This window comes from Neomonachus schauinslandi, unplaced genomic scaffold (genome assembly GCF_002201575.2).
Source record: "Neomonachus schauinslandi unplaced genomic scaffold, ASM220157v2 HiC_scaffold_176, whole genome shotgun sequence".
NCBI lineage: Eukaryota > Metazoa > Chordata > Mammalia > Carnivora > Phocidae > Neomonachus > Neomonachus schauinslandi.
The window spans coordinates 4,428-25,722 of record NW_025408877.1 but is presented as its reverse complement, the minus strand read 5'-3'; the positions used below and the strand labels follow the sequence as shown (position 1 = coordinate 25,722).

The 21,295-nt window shown below is 39.1% G+C and overlaps 1 protein-coding gene across 1 annotated transcript; it reads right to left on the bottom strand.

Annotated features, from left to right (window-relative positions):
- Positions 1 to 261: 261 nt before the first annotated feature.
- On the bottom strand, positions 262 to 18,293 carry LOC123323673 (SCL-interrupting locus protein-like; the record flags this gene model as incomplete). Its single annotated transcript, XM_044912121.1, has 5 exons — positions 262 to 490; positions 3,553 to 3,718; positions 9,915 to 10,853; positions 12,194 to 12,308; positions 18,151 to 18,293. Coding segments are annotated over 5 exons (1,592 nt in total), but the record flags the coding sequence as incomplete, so codon positions are not given.
- Positions 18,294 to 21,295: the final 3,002 nt, after the last annotated feature.

Genomic DNA, 21,295 nt, shown 5'->3' with positions numbered 1-21,295 from the left:
TACAGTAAGGCTTAAGCATATGTATGTCTGAAATTTTCTTCATATGTTCTGATTCAGCTAGAATGTAACACATCCAATGACTGACATCTGGGAACAGTTCTAGAAGGGTCAGAATTGTCAGTTACATAAGAACCGTATCAGGAGAGACACTACTGAAAATACCATTTACAAAACAAACAGTTTCTGAGTTAAAACACCAAAAGAATATTAGAATTTAAAAAGAAAAAAAGGAGGATGAGTGTTGAATCAAAGACACCTTACTTGGATACAGAAAGTGGTTGATTAAATTCTTCCACAGCAATGTTGCTTTCTTCAAAGCTGGGAATATCAACTGCTTTTAATGAAGATGCGCTACCTGGAGGACTTGTGACTTCATTATTAATATCAACAGAAAAATTCATGTCCTCACTGGAAATCTTGGTATCATCTTGCCTCTGCTGAGATGCAGGCTCTTGATCATCGCCTGCTGCATTCCAAAACAAGCTGGCACCTGGAGGTTAAATGATTAACCAGATACTGAAACAAATACTCTACTATAAAAATAATCCTCTGACAAACCTCTAAGACTAAGCGTATTGTGTTAACACAATTACCTAGAAATGTTTTCAGATTATATCTTCTCAGAAATGCCATAAAGAGGTAAGGTGAAAAGACAGAAAACTGGTGTACAAAGTGGGGGAGGGGGGTGCCTGGGTGGCTCAGTCAGTTGTGTCTGACCCTTGGTTTCAGCTCAGATCTTAATCTCAGGGTCGTGAGTTCAAGCACACTGCACTCCACACTGGGCGTGGAGCCTACTTAAAAAAGAAAAAACAACAATAAACAACCTGGGACAAAAGGAACAGGGGACATTCTGGGCCTTGTCTCTTCAAGAGGTATAGCTCTCAAGTGACGTGTTTCACATATAAAGGTTCTGAATACAATTTAGGGTGTATGTGTGTATAGAAAACTGCTGTTCTGAAAAACAAGGAAAAACATATAACAAGTCCCTAGGCTCTCTGATTTCTATCTTTAAATGCAATATTTATGAGAATATTCAGGGACCTATCAGACATACGTAGTATCAGGCAAGTATTTAAAAATCAAATGTTTGGGGCCCCAGGGTGGTTCAGTCAATTAAGCATCCAACTCTTGGTTTTGGCTCAGGTCATGATCTACTCAGAGTAGTGAGAACTCTGCTTGAGACTCTCTCCCTCTCCCTCTGTGCCCCCCCAAAGCTCACATGCACATGCTCTCTCTCAAATAAATAAATAAATCTTAAAAAAAAAAAAAAGGACCATTATGAAAAAGTTATGTAAGTGCTGCTACTCTTCTGGAATATTTGCCAATACATACCTTTATGAAATTAAGTATCACTATAGAATAAACATGCTTTTAAAAGCCATTTAGTTCTAACAATTATTAATAATGCTTTTTTCTGCATATAAGTAATAACCACCCCAGGTCATCCAAGTTGAATAACTGAATATGAATCTATGAGGTTTCAAAATAATTTCAGAATATCAGTTTAAACATGTAAATGACTTCATTCAATTATCTTTTATTCACACACATTATGATTCAGGCATCATGTTAGCTAATGAGATATAATCGTGGAATAAGGCAGCGTTCGAGATCCCAAAGGCTTATAGGCTAGGAACAGATACAGAGAGAACCAAGTATAATACAGTAAAAGTACAGAGTTTATAGGAGGAAACTGCACTTTTTTGGTATGTTTGGTATGTATGTTTGGTTAGCTCACAATACGCACAGCTCCTTGTCCACTACCCCTTTACAACACATACAAACTTCCTCTGGGAACTGTCACCCCCGCAATTAACAAAGGTGAGACTCCAGCAGATATGTCCCTATTACATGCTTCTCAACCCCCTTACCATTGAACCAGGGATTAAACCCTAATCCAAACTAGGCCATTCAGGTTCTCTGAATTTGAAACAAGACTAAAGGAGAGTAACCTGGTTTGTGTACATGGCTAAACCTGTGTAACACATACACTTTGGAGCTTTGGGTGAGCTAGAAAAAACTGAGTAGAAAAACTGACTAAAACAGCCATATGGTTGGACAGTCCTAATGGTATTCCAGTTTCTAGTTCCAGTTTTTTCTTGAAGTCAGGCCCACTCTTGGCCTTGGTTTTCATGAAACAACCTCATATCCTTCCAGTAAATTCCCCTTCCTTACTTAAATTATTTCAAAGTGGTTCACATTACTTGCAGCCAAAGAATCTTGACTAATACTCAGTAATATCTGACTTATAAATGTACAAGAGGTTCTTCTTCCCCTCCCTCCTTGCTGCCCTCTACATGGACAGTTAACAAATGGGTTCAGAGATAGAATATAGAAATCTGCCTTCCTTCTTTTTCTCCCTCTCAAATATTTATTCTCCAGGCTCAAATCTTCATCTGTTACTTCTACAAATCTTAGGTCATCAACCCATCTCCACTCCTCAAATGTTTGGGTATCACCATCTTCATTTCCCAAAGCAACTCAAAGGCAATAGATACTTAGACCGAACTCATCCTCTCTCTTTTGCTTTTCTAACTTGTCCTCCCTAGGTCATCTAAGCTGAAAATCCTGGAGTAACTTTTATTTTCATTTTTAATAAACTTTTAATATTAGAATAATTCTAGATTTATAGAGAAGATAATACAGAGTATATTGTATACTCACCAGTTTGACCTGATGTTAACATCTTACATTACCGTGGCACATTTTTCAAAATCAAGAAACCAATATTAGTGCATTACAATTAACTAAATCTCCAGACTTTATTTGGATTTCACTGATTTTTCCACTAATATCCTATTTCTGTTCCAGGATCCAAACCAGTAACTTTAGAACCCTACTTCTTCCAATTGCCATATCCAATTAGTTACCAAATCTTAACACCCTACACAACTCTTTCTCTTCATTTTTACCACCATCACCTTATGTACTAGGCATCTTGCTAAATCTTGGGGACATTCTTGAAGATCTCAGGGTCTGGTGGTGAGCAAACATGTAAAAAAATATATGTCATTTACATTATTAACTGATTTTTCAAAAAGGCCTTCAATAGCGCTTACTGAATAAAGGAGACATTCCTTTTTGAAAGATGTAATAAAGGTTCTCCATAAAATAGGACAGTACTAGACAATTCAGAGCCCTGTGTTTCCTCACTGTGCCCCCACTATTTTCTCTACCCATCCTGTTCTGCCATCTCTCCACTCCACCTACTAAAACCCTACATACCCTTTAAGGCCCAGAATCAATACCACTGCATAGATGAAACAAACCTTCCCTGATCCCTCAAACCACAGATGACTTTTCTTATAAGAATTGGGTCCAGTCCAGGAAAGAAGCAAAAACAATGTATTATGTCATGTGGCCTCCCATTTGTTTTCAGATATACTTCTCTTTCATAAAAAGTAAAATTACAAAGACTTAAGTAAGTGATACTCTCTTCACCTTGGTTTTGGTTCTGTTTGTACCATGCACCAATTTCAATGTAAAAATTTTAAGTGATTTGAAAAGCATTTTTTAAAAATTCCTTACAAATTAAATAAAAAATGAAATTACCTGTGCTCACAGCGATGCTTACACTTTTTCTCATGTGTAAGCCAGGGGAAGGCTGTGCTTCCATGGAAACCAGCTCCATTTGTCTTGCAGCTTGCACCATGTCTTCAGCAGAGGTTGTCTTAGGGGAACAGGGCTGCAGAGACTGTGCTTCCAATAAACGCTGAATCTGTATCAATTAAAAACATATTTTAAACTGGCAGTGAAATAATCAACCAAATTGGCAGCGGAGTTTAAAAATGAATTACAAAGTGCCGCAATTATAAATAACTTTTAACCCTATTTTCTCACAATTCAGTTAGATCATACCATAAAACTTATTCAATGCAGAAATCACTATCCTTCATTATTAAGAAGTATTTAAGTAGGCTAAGTGTAAATTTTATTTATTATTATTTTTTTTTAAAGTAAACTCTATGCCCGACAAGGGCCTCTAACTTAGAACCCTGAGATCAAGAGTTGCACGTTCTACTGACTGAGCCAGCCAGGTGCCCCATGGTGGAAGTGTAAATTTAAAAGTGAAAACATAAAAGTATTTAAACTGGCATTCATAAATGGACACTTGTGTAAAAAAGCCTGAATGTTAACACTTCTTATCAGTGTTTTATTCCTATTCCACTTACAAATCAAAATTAGGAGCTATATTCTAACTCTTTACCAAATAGTGAACATTTTTACACAAGGTTCTTATAAAGGTTAATCAGAATAGCCCATGTCTGGCCATGCTAAAACTGGGAATTATTAATAACAGTAGCAAACACATACTGAATGCTTCCTGTTTTTTTTTTAAGGGTTTTATTTATTTATTTGATAGAGAGAGACACAGCGAGAGAGGGCACACAAGCAGGGGGAGTGGGAGAGGGAGAAGCAGGCTTCCCACGGAGCAGGGAGCCAGATGCAGGGCTTGATCCCAGGACCCTGAGATCGTGACCTGAGCCGAAGGCAGACGCTTAACCACTGAGCCACCCAGGTGCCCCAAGAATGCTTCCTGTTTTATAAGACACTACAGTAAGAGCTTTTATGCATGATTATTACAATCCACCCCATAAAGAATCTACTACTATTAAACACACTTTACAGATAAGAAAACTTGAGAAATTAAAGTTACTTGCCCCGGTCATATAACTAACAAGTAGCAAAGCTGAGGTTCAAACAAGAAAAGTTTCCCCTGCTCCTTTTGAAACTGAAATGTAACTCAGATATCATAAAATTCATCCCTTTAAAGTATACAAGTCAGTGGTTTTTATTAAATTCACCACAAAGTTTGCAACCATCACCACCATCTAATTCTAGAACATTTTCATTAATCCCCTGAAAAAACCTGTACCACTAGTGGTCACTCTCCATTGCCCACACCCAGCCCTCTGGCAACCACTAATCTACTTTCTGTCTCTACAGATTTGCCTATTCTGGACACTTTACCTAAATGAAACCACACAATATGTGGCTCTGTATCTTGCTTCTTTCACTCAGCGTAACATTTTCAAAGTTCATCTGTGCTGTTGTAGGATATGTCACATTGTGTTTACCCATTCCTCAGTTCATGGATATTGGACTGTTTTTACTTTTGGCTATTAGAGATAATGTTGCTATGAACACTTGTGTACAAGTTTTTATGTGAGCATATTTTTTTCATTTCTCTTGGGTATATACTTAGGAGTAGAAGAGCCTCCCTTTTTAAACACTGTGATTTTCTAATTCCCTATAAATTATACTATTGTGGGGATGCCTGGGTGGCTCAGTCAGTTAAGCGTTTGCCTTTGGCTCAGGTCATGATCCCAGTGTCCTGGGATCAAGTCCCTCATCCGGCTCATTGCTCAGCAGGGAGCCTGCTTCTCCCTCTGCCTCTGCCTGCCACTCCCCCTACTTGTGCTGCACTCCCGCTCTCTGACAAATAAAATCTTAAAAAAAAAATTACACTATTGTGTTCAATTCATCTCATTCATTTCAGCAAATTAACTTTACTAATATAGGAAAATATAAATTACCAATAAATTATTAAGATCAGTAAAAATATAACCTGCATTAATAATACAAAATGGCTTATGTATTTATAGTGGTTTATAGTGTGGATTTTGGTATCATGAAGATATAAGTTTAAATGCTACTCTGCTAGGGCGCCTGGGTGGCTCAGTTGGTTAAGCGACTGCCTTCAGCGGTCAGGATCCTGGAGTCCCAGGATCGAGTCCCACATCGGGCAGGGAGGGAGTCTGCTTCTCCCTCTGACCCTCCCCCCTCTCATGCTTTCTCTCTCAAATAAATAAACAAATAAATAATCTTAAAAAAAAAAAATAAACGCTACTCTGCTAACTTTTAGGATGAGCTATTTAACCACTATGAGCCTCAATATCACTTAAAACTAAAGTAGCTATAAGGATTAAGAAACAAAGTAATTGTAACTTTTTGAGTGTTTACTATAGCCAGGACCTACACTAACCACTTTATATATACACATATACATATAGACACACACACATATACAGAAACTCATTTAACCATCAAATCTACATATAATACCAATCACTGCTCCCAATTTACAGATGAGAAGAGTAAGGTTTAGAGATATCACACAGGAAACATTCAATAAAGCTATAGTGATTAATTGAATGGTACTGGTGCTAGAACAGATAGGCAAGTCAATGGAGAATATAGTACAGAAATAGATACAAACATATAATTCCATTACACCATAAAAAAAATATTTCCAAGTCAATAACAAAAAGATATATTTTTCAATAAATATATGAGGCCAGTTATCTGAGGATTAAAAAGGAAAAACCTCTTATCTCATATATCAAAATAAAGCAACAAATATAATCCTGAAGGAAGAGGAAAGGTGAAAAATAAATTTTTTATAATCTTGAAGAAGAAGGCTTTTCTAAACATAATTAACACCCAGAAAGAAAATGACCGATAAATCTAATTATATCTAAATTGGAATATTCTGCACAAAACAAATGGGTAAAACAAAAAACATTTAAGACAAACTGTAAGAAACGCTTACCACATATACATGATAAAAAAACAATTTCCTTATATACAATGAGCTCTTACAAATTTATTAGAAAAGGACCTAAAATGAGTAAATGACAGACTTTACACAAAGAAAAAATGGCCTATAAATAATAAAATGATCAATCTTGATTATATAATACAATGCAAATTTAAAAAGTGTCTTTTTATAAGACTGATACTAATTTTAATAGCTTGATATGCACATGTTGGAGATGTGGAAAAACAACTTTGGAGTATTAAATCGGTACAACCTTTCTGGGTGGCCATTCTCACTCATTCAAGTTACAAAATATGTATTAAGTAATTATTATAAATGAAGTACTATTCAAGGTGCTAAAAAAAATACAGTGATGAATCTTGTAAGTTGCCTCCCTAGAGCTCCCTAGATACAAAAACCAAAAACTCATAATTAAGGCCTGACTGCTGAGAAGGAGTGAGCCATTAGAAGGTTTGGGCAGGGGCACCTGGGTGGCTCAGTCGTTAAGCGTCTGCCTTCGGCTCAGGTCATGATCCCAGGGTCCTGGGATGGAGCCCCGCATCTGGCTCCTGCTTGGCGGGAAGCCTGCTTCTCCCTCTCCCACTCCCCCTGCTTGTGTTCCCTCTCTCGATGTGTCTCTCTCTGCCAAATAAATAAAATCTTTTTTTAAAAAAAAAAAAGAAGGTTTGGGCAGAGGGCAAGCTCAAGAACCTAAAGTGAAACAAACAAGTTCATGTTTCTGAAGAACAAAAAGCACACCCTGCAACTGAAGTGTAGTGAATATGGAAGACAGTAGCAAGAGAAGAGCTAGAAGAGGCACACAGAGCCGAATGACAAGGTTTGAAGGGCCAGCGTAAGAAATTTGGATTTTCTAATTGCAAAGAAAACCCACTGAGAGTGTTAAGCAGAAGCCCTATGATCTGACTTGAGTGTTAAGAAGATGGCTGTCATGTTTCCAACTGCAGGAAACATAGGGACAGTACTGGAAGTAGCATGGTTGGATAAGAGAAGAAGATGGTTTCAATTAGGGAGGCACAGGAAAGATGGTTAAGGAACAGTTTAGTTCAAGATACATCTACAAGGTGAAACCTGGGTTTCTGACACCCAGGATTTTTGCCTGAGCAACAGGATGAGAAGTGATGTCATTAACTGAAATAATAATGATAATGAAAATAGTAATAGTTAACATGTACTGAGCACTAACTATATGCCAGGCACTATTGTAAGCCACCTTTCCCTAGTAACTCATTCAATCCTTAGAACTTCATACACTTATGTACATTCTTATTTTGTGAATGAGAAAACAGAAGTCTGAGAGGTGAAGTAATTTGCCCAAGATTGCATTAATTTGTTACAATGAAACTGGACTAAGAACCCCAGGAGGCTGGTGCCAGAGCCCAATCCCTTCACCACTACACCAAAATGAGACTTCGAACAAGTCTCCATTAGGACAGGAACAAGTTTGGCTATCTTTGAACATTTAAAATGTGTGTTCTCTTCGACTACACAAATTTGCTTCTAGGGATCTATGCTACAGAGATATATGCACACATGCAGGGAAATGCCAAGTACAAGGATGTTGACTGCTGCACTGTTTGCAATAGCAGAAACTTCAAACTGTGGAATAGGAGACTAATTAAAAAATTTGTTGTATATCATTTTAACAAAATCCTATACAGAATAAGATAGTTCTATATATACTTAGAAATAGAAAATGTGTTAAGATATTTTTACATGTAAATAAGGTGGTACCTAAAATAAAGTTAAAAATTTTCGCATGAGCAAAATAGTATGTGTATTTATCATTAAAGCATTTTCTACATCATTTTTTATATTCTTCAAGTATGATTCAGATAATGTACTCATTAGTCTATATTTACATTTTAATCCCAAGTAACTAAGATTTCTATTTAAAAGATCTTTTTAGTCTGTCTTTTTTAAAAAACAAAACAATAAATGAGAACTATTTCTTTTCAATGTGAAATCTTTAGCTACATTAAAATGTGTGCCAAATATTTGTAAGGGTTTGTAAAAATCAAACTTATATTTTACAATTTCAAAGAATTCTAAAAAATAGTGTAACTACATCTTTCTCAGGTGTCCTATCTACAGCATTTTTAAGCAGAAGTTGTCTTTTAAAATTTTGTTTTTAAAGATTTTACTTATTTGGGAGAGAGCACGAGCGCATAAGTGACGGGAGAAGGAGAGGGAGAAGCAGATTCCCTGCTGATCGGGGAGTCCACCATGGGGCTTGAACTCGGGACCCTGGGATTATGACCTGAGCTAAAGGCAGATGCAGCTTAACTGACCAAGCCACCCAGATGCTCCTAAGCAGAAGTTTTAAATTGTCTTTTTTTGTTTTTCCAAAATGCAAACACTATGACTCCAGTTTTACAAAATAAAGATTTTTTTAAAATTATACATGTATATAATGTCCATTATACATATATTTGCATAGTTATAGGATCATGGACAAAATATGGAAGAATACATTTCAGGTTGTTTTCATTCATACTGGGGGGAGGGGGGAAGGACGGAGGTAGGGGATTTGTGGTATGTAGAAGAAGGGGACCAGTAAGAAAAGGAAAAAAAAAATGTACAAGACTGAATGGTGTAATGATATAACTAAAAGACTAAAAACTGCCACAAAGGCCTGAAGAAAGGAAGCATTTCATAATAAAATGAGTGAAACATGTCTAATATAGATACACAGAAGAGGTTCTAGATCTATTCTCTAAAAGTACACTGGCTAAAAGCACTAAACATACTACAGGGTTGACAAATTAGAGCTGCATCAGAATCCATTGTGCAGGTTTTACATTTAGTTGTATACCAAGGTTTACTAAACTACACAGACTTCTTGTTAGAGGTAACAAATGAAAGAAAAATGTAGTTATGTTGTGGATTAGGATATGCACAAGGCAGAGAAGAGAAGGCTTACTTTCTAGTCCCCGTTCTACTCCTAACTAGCAATGTGTCATTGGGTAAATTATTTTCTCTCTCTAATCCTTTTTTTTTTTTTTAAAGATTTTATTTATTTATTTGACAGAGAGACAGCGAGAGAGGGAATACAAGCAGGGGGAGTGGGAGAGGGAGAAGCAGGCTTCCCGCCGAGCAGGGAGCCCGATGTGGGGCTCGATCCCAGGACCCTGGGATCGTGACCTGAGCCGAAGGCAGACGCTTAACGACTGAGCCACCCAGGTGCCCCATCTAATCCTTTTTACTTATCTGTAAAACAACGTTTCCAAGGTTTTTTCTAGTTTTGATATTCTACAATTTTACCCCATAAACTGTAATTACTGAAGAATTGCCAGTTATTTTTAAGAAACCATATTAATACCATGAATTAAAAGAACTAAGAAAGATCGCAAACCTGTGCCTGAAGCAGTCTCAGCTGTCTGTCTTGTTCTGTAAGGAATCTATATGCATCTGGAGATAGTCCCATCATTCCATTATCTGACTCAGTCTTGGGTGTGTGCATGCAAACTGCACAAGGTGGTGGGTTACATGAGTCCACATGTAAGGGCAGTCTTGCCACAGGCGATGGTTCTACAGTGCTGTGGGGAGAGCAACCACCCGTGTTTCCCTGAGGTCTCAAGGCTATAGGACTACTTGAAGAACAGAATGCATTAGGGTACAGAGCTGGACATCCACCTGGGTGAAATAATGAATGCTTGTGAAGGGCTTCAGACTGGAGGTCTTGAACAGACCCTACTGTATTCACTCCTTGCCAAGAATTTATTGAACTATACTGCACGTGGCCATGATGCTGACAACAACTACAAACATTTGTAGGACAGTAAGACGGTGGTGGTGGAGTGGGTATCTGAAGTTCCATTGGTCTTTCTGAATTATGGGATGAAAAAACAAAACTGTGTGGGTGAGACCGTGAGGCAAGAGAAGACTGCTTGGAATTAAATGTGGAGGATCTTACAGGATATTCTTCTTTGTATACATTTGTATTAGAAGATGGCCTATTAAGAGAAGATGGTTTAACACTGTTCCTGATATGCAGGTTCCTGTTCTTACAGCTAGATGGCTGTCTTCCTTTGCTGTGTCTCAAAGGAACAGTGCTCTGGGTTGACTGACTTGGTAGCCCTTTCAAGGAAAGATCTCCAGCTTCAGCTTCTAGACTGTGTTTGTCATTGTAAAGCTGGGGTTGCAATGGCTCCAAGTGTTCAGAGTTTTTAATGAACAAAGAAGGATTTTCATTATTCACCATTTCCAATGGCTTAGGCAGAGGATTTGATTCTATGAAATTGCCATCCAACACAAGGGAAAGTTCAGGAACTGATGGTTGGATCTTAGAAACCTATAAATGGGAAAGAAATGAAAGAGGAAAAGTATTTTTTAGGATGTTGAACGAATCTAGTATTTTCCAAATTGTATCAAATTACTTATTAAAAAGTGTTTATTCTTGGGGCGCCTGGGTGGCTCAGTTGGTTAAGCAACTGCCTTCGGCTCAGGTCATGATCCTGGAGTCCCGGGATCGAGTCCCGCATCGGGCTCCCTGCTCAGCGAGGAGCCTGCTTCTCCCTCTGACCCTCCCCCCTCTCATGTACTCTCTCTCATTCTCGCTCTCTCAAATAAATAAATAAATCTTTAAAAAAAAAAAGTTTATTCTTTAGACAGTTGACACATATTTTCTGGGCATCTTCTATGTGCTAGCACTAGGAATACAATTGTGAGTAAAATAAACAAGGTCCTTGCTTTCACAAACTCACTGAACAATGGAACGCCTTTTATTGGAACACTGATTAATGTTGCTTAAATCACATAACACAATATGGGAAACTGTCTTATAATAGACTTTTTTACTCTCTCTCTGCAAGGAATGTATCACTGGCAGAATGCTTCAATAGATCTTGTAGCAAATAATGTTTCTGCATCTTAAGTAACCAACGATCTTCTGATAAGTATTTCAGAATATTTTTCTACTAAGTGAAATTATTCCACTGTTATTCTTTTTACCAATACCAACTAAAAGAAGAGAGGAGAAAAAAGTAAACTAAATATTCATATGCTGAATTTGGTTATGATTTGATATTAATTTTTAAAAATCTTTCCTATTCCTTTTTCTTCTAACAACTAATAGGTCCATTTAAGGCATGACAATTTCACAATAAGCCACAGGTTGCCTGCAATCAAAAAATTATAACAGGGGTTATAAGCAATCTCCAAAAGCAAGTATCATTTTTCTCAGATTTGGTGATAGCAATCAATGGTATAGAATGTTGAGACTATATGGGTTAAAAACACCAAGTTCTGAAACCAAACCTTCTGAATTACTAGCTTTACTGAATTCCAAACATCCTGAATTCCAGCTTTACTATTTACTAGTTGTGTAATACTGGGCAGGCAACTTAACCAATTTGTGCCTCAGTTTTCTCTGGAAGCAATAATTATATGTACTTATTACAACATGTACACATATATGCATATGTATTATTATATATATAACACATAATAGTTACATGTACCTGTGAAAAATATCTATACCTGTATATACAGATATATCCATATAGATATATACCTAGATATATCTTTGAATAAAACTTAAATAAGTTTCAGGTAATATTATTGAATGCTTTAACATGAAGAGATTTTAGGTTTCTAAACACATAGGTGGGTTCTTTATAATGTTAGTGATACCTTCTGACTCACAGGATGAGGACTAGGAATTGGTCTTGGAGAAAAATCTTCATCTTCAACACCAGAGTCATGATCATTTATTGGCATTTTTCCTGGAGATAACTTTTGGGAAGACCTAAAGAAGAGAGGGGAGTAAAGAAAAGACTTCAGTAATCTATTTGTTTATTTGTTCTTTCTTTTTGAAACTGAACAAAGTCCTTTAATAAGCTCCAGCAGTATCTGGATCATTTAATTTAGTATCTGACAACCACAGATTATTTTGTTTTTCAGGCCAGTGTTAGCCGCCTAGAAAAGCTGGTCCAGTCAGATTCATGCTTAATAAACTACCTCCCTTTGCCTGATCATGGGAAGTTTAACCCAGTTATTTTTATTTATTTATTTTTTAAATATTTTATTTATTTATTTGACAGAGAGAGACACAGTGAGAGCAGGAACACAAGCAGGAGATGTGGGAGAAGGAGAAGCAGGCTTCCCGCAGTGCAGGGAGCCCGATGCGGAGCTCGATCCCAGGACTGTGGGATCATGAACTGAGCCGAAGGCAGACGCTTAACGACTGAGTCACCCAGGCGCCCCGACCCAGTTATTTTTAAAGTCACAAAATATCAACAGTTACTGAGCATCTTCTGATTAACCACTTTGAGGAACGTAGTTATAAAGAAGGCATAGTACTTGCCATAAAAAATTATAAACTGGTGATAATGCTGTACACTCACTGCATTATACACTCACTCACCGTGTTAAAAAGGGAACTTGATAAGGAGCTACTACATTTTCTGATACACTTATATCTGTGATGGGAAACTGAGACATTAACTGAGGTACCTCCTCCTACTGAATCAGTTGTAGTCATTGTATCACAGGGGCCTGCCCCAATAGAACAGAGAAAAATTTTGAGTGCTGGTACGGAGTTTCAAAAGCTGAGAGTTTAATACTAAAATTTGGAAGACTGTATGTATCAGGTTTTTTTGCAACCTAGATAAAGTCTCAATAGGATGACTTCAGGGAAGAGAAAAGAAAAGCCAGAAGGAAGCTAAAAGAGTGTAGACACTGACGGAATCCCTAAGAAAGGGTCCGACATCCTGTCTCCCTGGCAGGGAGCACAAAAGAAACTCCCAGGTAGATTTGGAAGGTCTGAGAGACCTTTATCCTAAACCCTGACGGGTCTGAGGAGCAAACACTCAGAGTTCCTTCTGAGCCACGGTGCTGCAAGGAAACAATCAGAACGTCTGCGTGGTGTGTTTAAGCATCAGAGTCTGCACTCAGCCCCAGCACCCAAGAGTGACATGGAAAATATTATGATACCCCCTGTGCCTCAGTGCAGCATGGACATGACAGAGAACCAGTGACCTGACTAGAGGAAGGAGGTCAGAGCAGAGGCCCACACAAATCTACTGCCAAAGACCAGATGCAAATGAAAACACCTGAGCAGATAGCAGCTTGGCTGGATCATAATCATGTCATCCCACATCGCTACTACTAGCACAGCATTAATTCCTCCAAACTGCATATAACTTCACAGAAAAGAAGATAAACAGATCTTGAATTGACTGAAATTTGGTTTCTATAACAACTGGGCAGTCAAATTAGAAATTAAGTTCAATTACTTTTAAAAAGAAAAAAGTTCCATTTTTTGAACCCAAGTTTGTGGCAAAGAATTTTTCTTTTTAAAGATTTTATTTATTTATTTGAGAGACAGAGAGAGAGGAAGAGCGCATAAGCAGGGGGAGAAGCAGAGGGTGAGGGAGAAGCAGACTCCCCAATGAGCAGGGAGCGCAATGTGGGACCTGATCCCAGGACCCCAGGATCATGACCTAAGCCAAAGGCAGACGCTTAACCAACTGAGCCACACAGGAGGCCCAGGAATTAATATTTGCTACATGCTTACTTATGATAACACAAACATATATATACACACATAAAATTTCTGACATTGAGCAATAGAATTCATTTCTGAGCTTTTGTAGTAGCCAAAGCAAAAAGAAAAAAACTTTATGTTGTATAATTATAACATCAGTTCTTTAAGTGAGATAAACATTTTACTAAAATAAAAGTGACTGTTACTAAATCTTTGATCAGAGTTGAAAATTGGAAAAGTTTTCAAAAATAATGTTAAAGAAATTGGGGTGCCTGGGTGGCTCAGATGGTTGGACATCTGCCTTCAGCTTGGGTCATGATCCCAGGGTCCTCGGATCAAGCCCCACATCAGGCTCTCGGTTCAGCGGGGAGCCTGCTTCTCTCTCTCCCTCCACCTGCTGCTTCCCCTGCTTGTACACACTCTCTCTCAATCAAAAATAAATAAAATCTTAAAAAAAAAAAAAAGTTACAAGTGTCTCCTTAATCTGGCTTTTTCTTCCATAAATATTCAATAAAATCTTGAATAAAGACTTAAAAAAACAGTGAAGGTTTCCTGAAAAGCTGTAAGAATATAGTTTTCCAGTGATCTAACCTATATCAAGGATAACTTAAAATTTCCAAAGATGGAGACAGTATACCTCTAGTATCTTTCTAATCCTCAGAACCTGTGACTATGTTTACTGCATTTGGTAAAAGGGAGTGTGCAGATGTGATTAAGTTAAGGATCTTGAGATGTGGAGATTATCCTAGATTATCCAGGTAGGCTCAATGTAATCACAAGGGCCTTTATAAGATGTAGGCAAGGGGCGCCTGGGTGGCTCAGTTGTTAAGTGTCTGCCTTCGGCTCAGGTCATGATCTCAGCGATCCTGGGATCGAGCCCCGCATCGGGCTCCCTGCTCGGCGGGAAGCCTGCTTCTCCCTCTCCCACTCCCCCTGCTTGTGTTCCCTCCCTCGCTGTGTCTCTCTCTGCCAAATAAATAAATAAAATCTTAAAAAGAAAAAAAAAGGTCAGAGTCAGAGAGGTCTGCTTGAGGATAGAAGCAGAAGTCAGAAGCTAGCTTTGAAGATAGAGTGAGAGGCCACCAGAAAAGGAATGAACATGGCCTTTAGACGCTGGAAAAAGGAATAAAATGGATTCCACACTAAAGCTTCCAGAAGGAATGCAGCCCTATCATCACTTTGATTTTAGCCTCAAAGACCATTTCAGACTTCTGATGTCCAAAACTGGAAAACAATATATTTGTATTGTTTCTAAGTCAACAAGTTTGTGGTAATTTGTCAGAGCAACAACAAGAAACCAATACAGGGCGCCTGGGTGGCTCAGATGGTTAAGCGTCTGCCTTTGGCTCAGGTCATGGTCTCAGGGTCCTGGGATCGAGTCCCGCATCGGGCTCCCTGCTCCTTGGGAGCCTGCTTCTCCCTCTGCCTCTCTCTGTCTCTCATGAATAAATAAATAAAATCTTTAGAGAAAAAAAAAAAAGAAACTAATACAGATTCAGTCATAATTCCCATTTTACAGATGGAATAATGACGTTTAGAACCAGGACTTGAATGCAGATGTCTTATACAATAAACTGAGCTCTCAACTACTTTCTTATGCCCTAGACTATAAACAGTTGGTATAGTTGACATTTATTTTAAAATTGTATCATAGTTAATTTCCACCTATAGAATCAAGTGTTAAGGACAGATGAATGAATGCTATAAAAAAAGTCAAGCCATTTTCTCAATAATTGCAATAATCTACAATGAACCTTATACCTCCTGTTTCTCATGCAACATACTAAACAGACAGTATTAAAGGGGCCCATAGACAGGTTAAGGTTATAGACAAAAAGTTGAGGGGGCGCCTGGGTGGCTCAGTCATTAAGCGTCTGCCTTCGGCTCAGGTCATGATCCCAGCGTCCCGGGATCGAGCCCTGCATTGGGCTCCCTGCTCCGCGGGAAGCCTGCTTCTCCCTCTCCCACTCCCCCTGCTTGTGTTCCCTCTCTCTGTGTGTCTCTCTCTGTCAAATAAATAAATAAAATCTTAAAAAAAAAAAAAGTTGAGAAAATGACAAATTAACTGCTAGAGCAAGTTAAAATAAAAATAGTTTTAGGGGCACCTGGCTGGCTCAGTCAGTAGAGCATACAACTCTTGATCTCAGAGTCCTGAATTTGAGCCCCACGTAGGGTGCAGAGTTTACTATAAAAACAATAGTTTCAGACCTACAGCATCAAAGAATACACCAGCACCCCAAAGTAACTTTTAAATGAGGTTATTAAATATTTGGCAAATTACTAACTTAAATTAGTGGACCTCCCCAATAATATGGAGAACATTCAACACTTCATCACTGGACTATAAATTCCATGAGGGAAGAAATCATGTCTGCAACTGTTTTTAATACCATCATATCCCCAGCTTTTATTTTTTTTATTTTTTTAAAGATTTTATTTATTTATTTGAGAGAGAGAGAATGAGAGAGAGCACATGAGAGGGGGGAGGGTCAGAGGGAGAAGCAGACTCCCTGCCGAGCAGGGAGCCCGATGTGGGACTTGATCCCGGGACTCCAGGATCATGACCTGAGCCGAAGGCAGTCGCTTAACCGACTGAGCCACCCAGGCGTCCATATCCCCAGCTTTTAGCATACTATCTGGCATATAGTAGAATAAATGAGAAAGCTGGAATAGGGATCTGAAGGGCTAATTTTATGTGTCAACTTGGCTAGGCCATGGTAACCAGATATTTGGTCAATCATTATTCTAGAGGTTTCTGTTAAGATATTTTTTGGGGGTCGGGGGGAGAGGGTGGGGAATGGGGCAGAGTGAGAGACAGAATCTTAAGCAGGCTCCATGCCCAGTGTGGGGCCTGATGCTGCGCTCAATCTCACAATCCTGAGACCAGGACCTGAGCCAAAATCAAGAGTCAGACGCTTAACTGACTGAGCCACCCAGGCGCCTCTCTGTGAAGGTATTTTTAGATGAGATTAACATCAAAATCAGTAGACTGTGAGTAAAGCAAATTATCCTCCACAATGTGGATGGGCCTTATCCAATCGGCTGAAGGCCTTAATAGAACAAAGCATTACCACCTCCAAGAAGAGGGAATTCTGCTTGCAAATCACCTTTGGACTCTAACTGCAACTCTTCTCAGCCTCCATAATTGCATGAACCAATTCCATAAAACAAATCTTTCTCTCCCTCTCTCTCTCTCCATCTTGCTGTTTCTGTTTCTCTGGAGAACCCTACTATAAAGGAATATCTTTTTTACCAAAAAAGGTATATACAGACCCAAAAAGCCACAGCCACTATTCAATTAATATTCCCCAAGTGCATTTTCTTTTTTAGGTAGAGAAGTTATATTTTACAATAGTTTCTCTGATAGGCCCAGGTTCAAAACTACAAGGATGAGAAGAACAAATTGCAGGCAAACTAAACAAAAACAAGATGCTTCTTCCTAAACAAGATAATTTCTTGACACTTTTCCCCCCTATGTAATAAAGCAACTCAAATGACAACCGTATTAAAGTTGTCACTTCATTAAAATTATCATCCAACGGGACGCCTGGGTGGCTCAGTCAGTTAAGAGTCTGCCTTCAGCTCAGGGCATGATCCCAGGGTCCTGGGATAGAGTCCCATATCAGGCTCCCTGCTCAGCGGGGAGTCTGCTTCTCCCTTTGCCTGCTGCTCCCCCTGCTTGTGCATTCTCTCTCTCTGACAAATAAGATCTTAAAAAATATATATATATCATCCAACATCTGAGTATGAAGTAATGCATTTTTTTTTTTTAAAGATTTTATTTATTTATTTGACAGAGAGACACAGCGAGAGAGGGAACACAAGCAGGGGGAGTGGGAGAGGGAGAAGCAGGCTCCCCGCAGAGCAGGGAGCCCTATGCGGGACTCGATCCCAGGACCCTGGGATCATGACCTGAGCTGAAGGCAGTCGCTTAACCAACTGAGCCACCCAGGCGCCCGAAGTAATGCATTTAAAGCAAGGACATCTTATGGTAGCTAAGATATATAATCAGTTTCATCAGATTGGGGAGTTACTTTATTACTCATCAAAAACTAGTGAATGTAATTTAAAAAGTATACATGATAACAAAAATATCTTTTACCTTTTAATTGAAAGATTCTTGGAAACCTTGTTGAAAAACTCTGTTTCTGCATTTTGGCTTTCAGCAATCAGTTCAAAATGGATTGAATTCTTGTCAGAAGGTTCAACATTCTGAAATAAAGTAGGTTGTACTTTGAGAGCTGACTTAAATAAAAACACAAGAGAATTCTATTTAGATGAAAAGTGGCTCTGAAACACTGGGAGAAGGGAGACATTTCTATTACTGTAACCTTTTTTAAAAAATCATTTTTAAAATTGAGATATAACATTATATTAGTTTCAGGTGTGCAGCATAATGATTCAATATTTGTATATACTGCAAAATGCTCACCACAATAAGTCTAGTTAACATCCATCACCATACAGAGTTATATTTTTTGCTCGTGTTGAGAACTTTTAAGATCTACTGTCTTAGCAACTCTCAAAGATATTATTTTTTTTTTTTTAAAGATTTTATTTATTTATTTGACAGAGAAAGACACAGCGAGAGAGGGAACACAAACGGGGAGTGGGAGAGGGAGAAGCAGACTCCCTGCCGAGCAGGGAGCCCGATGCGGGACTCGATCCCGGGACTCCAGGATCATGACCTGAGCTGAAGGCAGTCGCTTAACCAACTGAGCCACCCAGGCGCCCCTCTCAAAGATATTATTAATTATAGTCACCATGCTATATATTACATCCTCATGTCTTATTTTATAACTGACAGTTTGTACCTTTTGACTCCCTTCACCCATCCTGCCCACCCACAACCCTCCATCAATCTGTTTTCTGTATCCACCAATCTATTTTCTGTATCTATGAGTTCAGTTTGATTGTTTTTTTTTTTAGATTTCACCCATAAGTAAAATCAGATGGTATTTGGCCTTCTCTGACTTCTTTTGCTTAGCATAAGGCCCTCAAGGTCCATCCATGCTGTCACAAATGACAGGATTTCTTCTTTTTTATAACTGAATAACATTCCACTGTGTATATATATATATACACATATATATATACATATACATACACCACACTTTCTTTATCCATTCACCCATCAATGGATACTTGGGTTGCTTCCATGTCTTGGCTATTGTAAACAGTGCTGCAGTCAACAAGGGGATACAAATATCTTTTCAAGTCTGTGTTTTCGTTTCCTTTGGATAAATATCCAGAAGTGGAATTGCTTAAACATATGTTAGTTCTGGGGGGGGCGGAGCAAGATGGCGGAGGAGTAGGAGACCTGGATTTCGTCTCCTCTCAGGAATTCAGCTGGATAGGGATCAAACCATTCTGAACACCTACAAACTCAACAGGAGATCGAAGAAAAGAAGAGCAACAACTCTCTCATCAGAAAAGCGACCACTTTCTGGAAGGTAGGACGTGCGGAGAAGTGAATCCGAGGCGATATTCGGGAGGATAGACGGCGGGGGAGGGGCCTCCGTCGGCCGCTTCTGGCAAATGATAGAACCACGGAGCACAAAATCGGAACTTTTAAAAGTCTGCTCTGCTGAGGGACGTCACTCTGGTGGCTAAGTGGGGGGGTGGAACCCTCCGGGACAGTGTGGTCTCAGGACCCTTGGGGTCACAGAAAGACCGGGGGGTGCCTGAGTGCGGCAGAGCTCCCAGGTATCGGAGCAGGGAAGCCGGCCGCAGAGGCGGAGCCCAGGCGCGGGCTCTCAGCTCGGGGTTGCCATAAACCGTGATCCGCGGCACAGTCAGGCCACTGTTCCTCCAGCAGGGACCCAACAAGCGACAGATCCGGGGAGACTCACCTTCCTCCCCCGGGAGGAGCCGCGCGGGAGTGCGCCGCAGGGATCTGCTGGGTTTGGAGACTCCACCCGGGGTCAGGTGCCAGAGATAGAAACGCGCGGTCACAGGCCGGGTGAGCACAGAGTGCGGCCGGAGACCGGGGAGACGGGAGTGACTGACGGCTTTTCTCTGGGGGCTCACTGAGGAGCGGGGCCCCGAGTTCTCGGCTCCTCCGGGGTGGAGATTGGGAGGCCGCCATTTTCACTCTCCGCCTCCAAAGCTGTACAGAAAGCTCGCAGGGAACAAAAGCCCCAGAGAGCAAACCTGAGCAGATTACTTAGCCGGGAGGGGGCAAGGGCGGGGCAATTCCGCCTCTGGCAGAGACATTTGGAAACCACGGCAACAGGCCCCTCCCCAGAAGATCAGCGAGAACAGCCAGCCAAGACCAAGTTTACCGATCAATGAGAATGGCAGAACTCCAGCGCTAGGGGAATACTGCACATAGAATTCATGGCTTTTTTACCATGATTCTTTAGTCTTTCAAAGTTAATTTTTTTTTAACTGTCTTTTTTTCTTTTTGAATTTTTCTTTTTCCCTTTTTCAACCAACATCTTATCAATCCCTTTTTTTAAAAAACATTTTTATTTTTCATTTTTAGTCATATTCTATCCCTTCATAGTAGTTACCCGTATTTTTGGCATATATATATATAAGTTGTTCTCTCTTTAAAATTTTGAGATAGCTTCTTCTAACAGATTAAAATATACCCTAAATCTCTAGTATATGGTTTTTTCTACTCCCCTGCCTGATCACATTCTCTCCCTTTTTTTTTTCTTTTTTTAAATCCTCTTCTTTCTTTTTTCAAACAACTTCTTATCAATTCCTTTTATAAAATTTTTTATAATTTCCATCTTTACAGTCATATTCCATCCCTTCATCATATCAACCCTTATTTTTGTACATATATAAGTTTTTCTTTCTTTAAAATTTTGGGAGGCACTTTCTTCTAACAGACCAAAATACACCCCAAATCTAGTGTGTGGCACTGATCTATATACCAGCCTGATCATATTTGATCACATTCTGTTTTTTTGTTGTTGTTGTTGTTGTTGTTTTGTTTGTTTTTATCTTTATCTTTTTCTTTTCCTTTTTTTTCTTTTTCTTTTTTCTCTGTTTCCGTTTCTTTTTCCACTGCTTCAGGTCTTTTCTGATTTGTTTGGAGTATATATTCTGGGGACGTTGTTACTCTGCTAGCATTTTGTTCTCTCATTAATCTATTCTCCTCTGCACAAAATGACAAGACGGAAAAAATCACCTCAATAAAAAGAACAAGAGGTAGTACCGACTGCCAGGGACCTACTCAATACGGACATTAGTACGATGTCAGATCTAGAGTTCAGAATCATCACTTTAAAGAT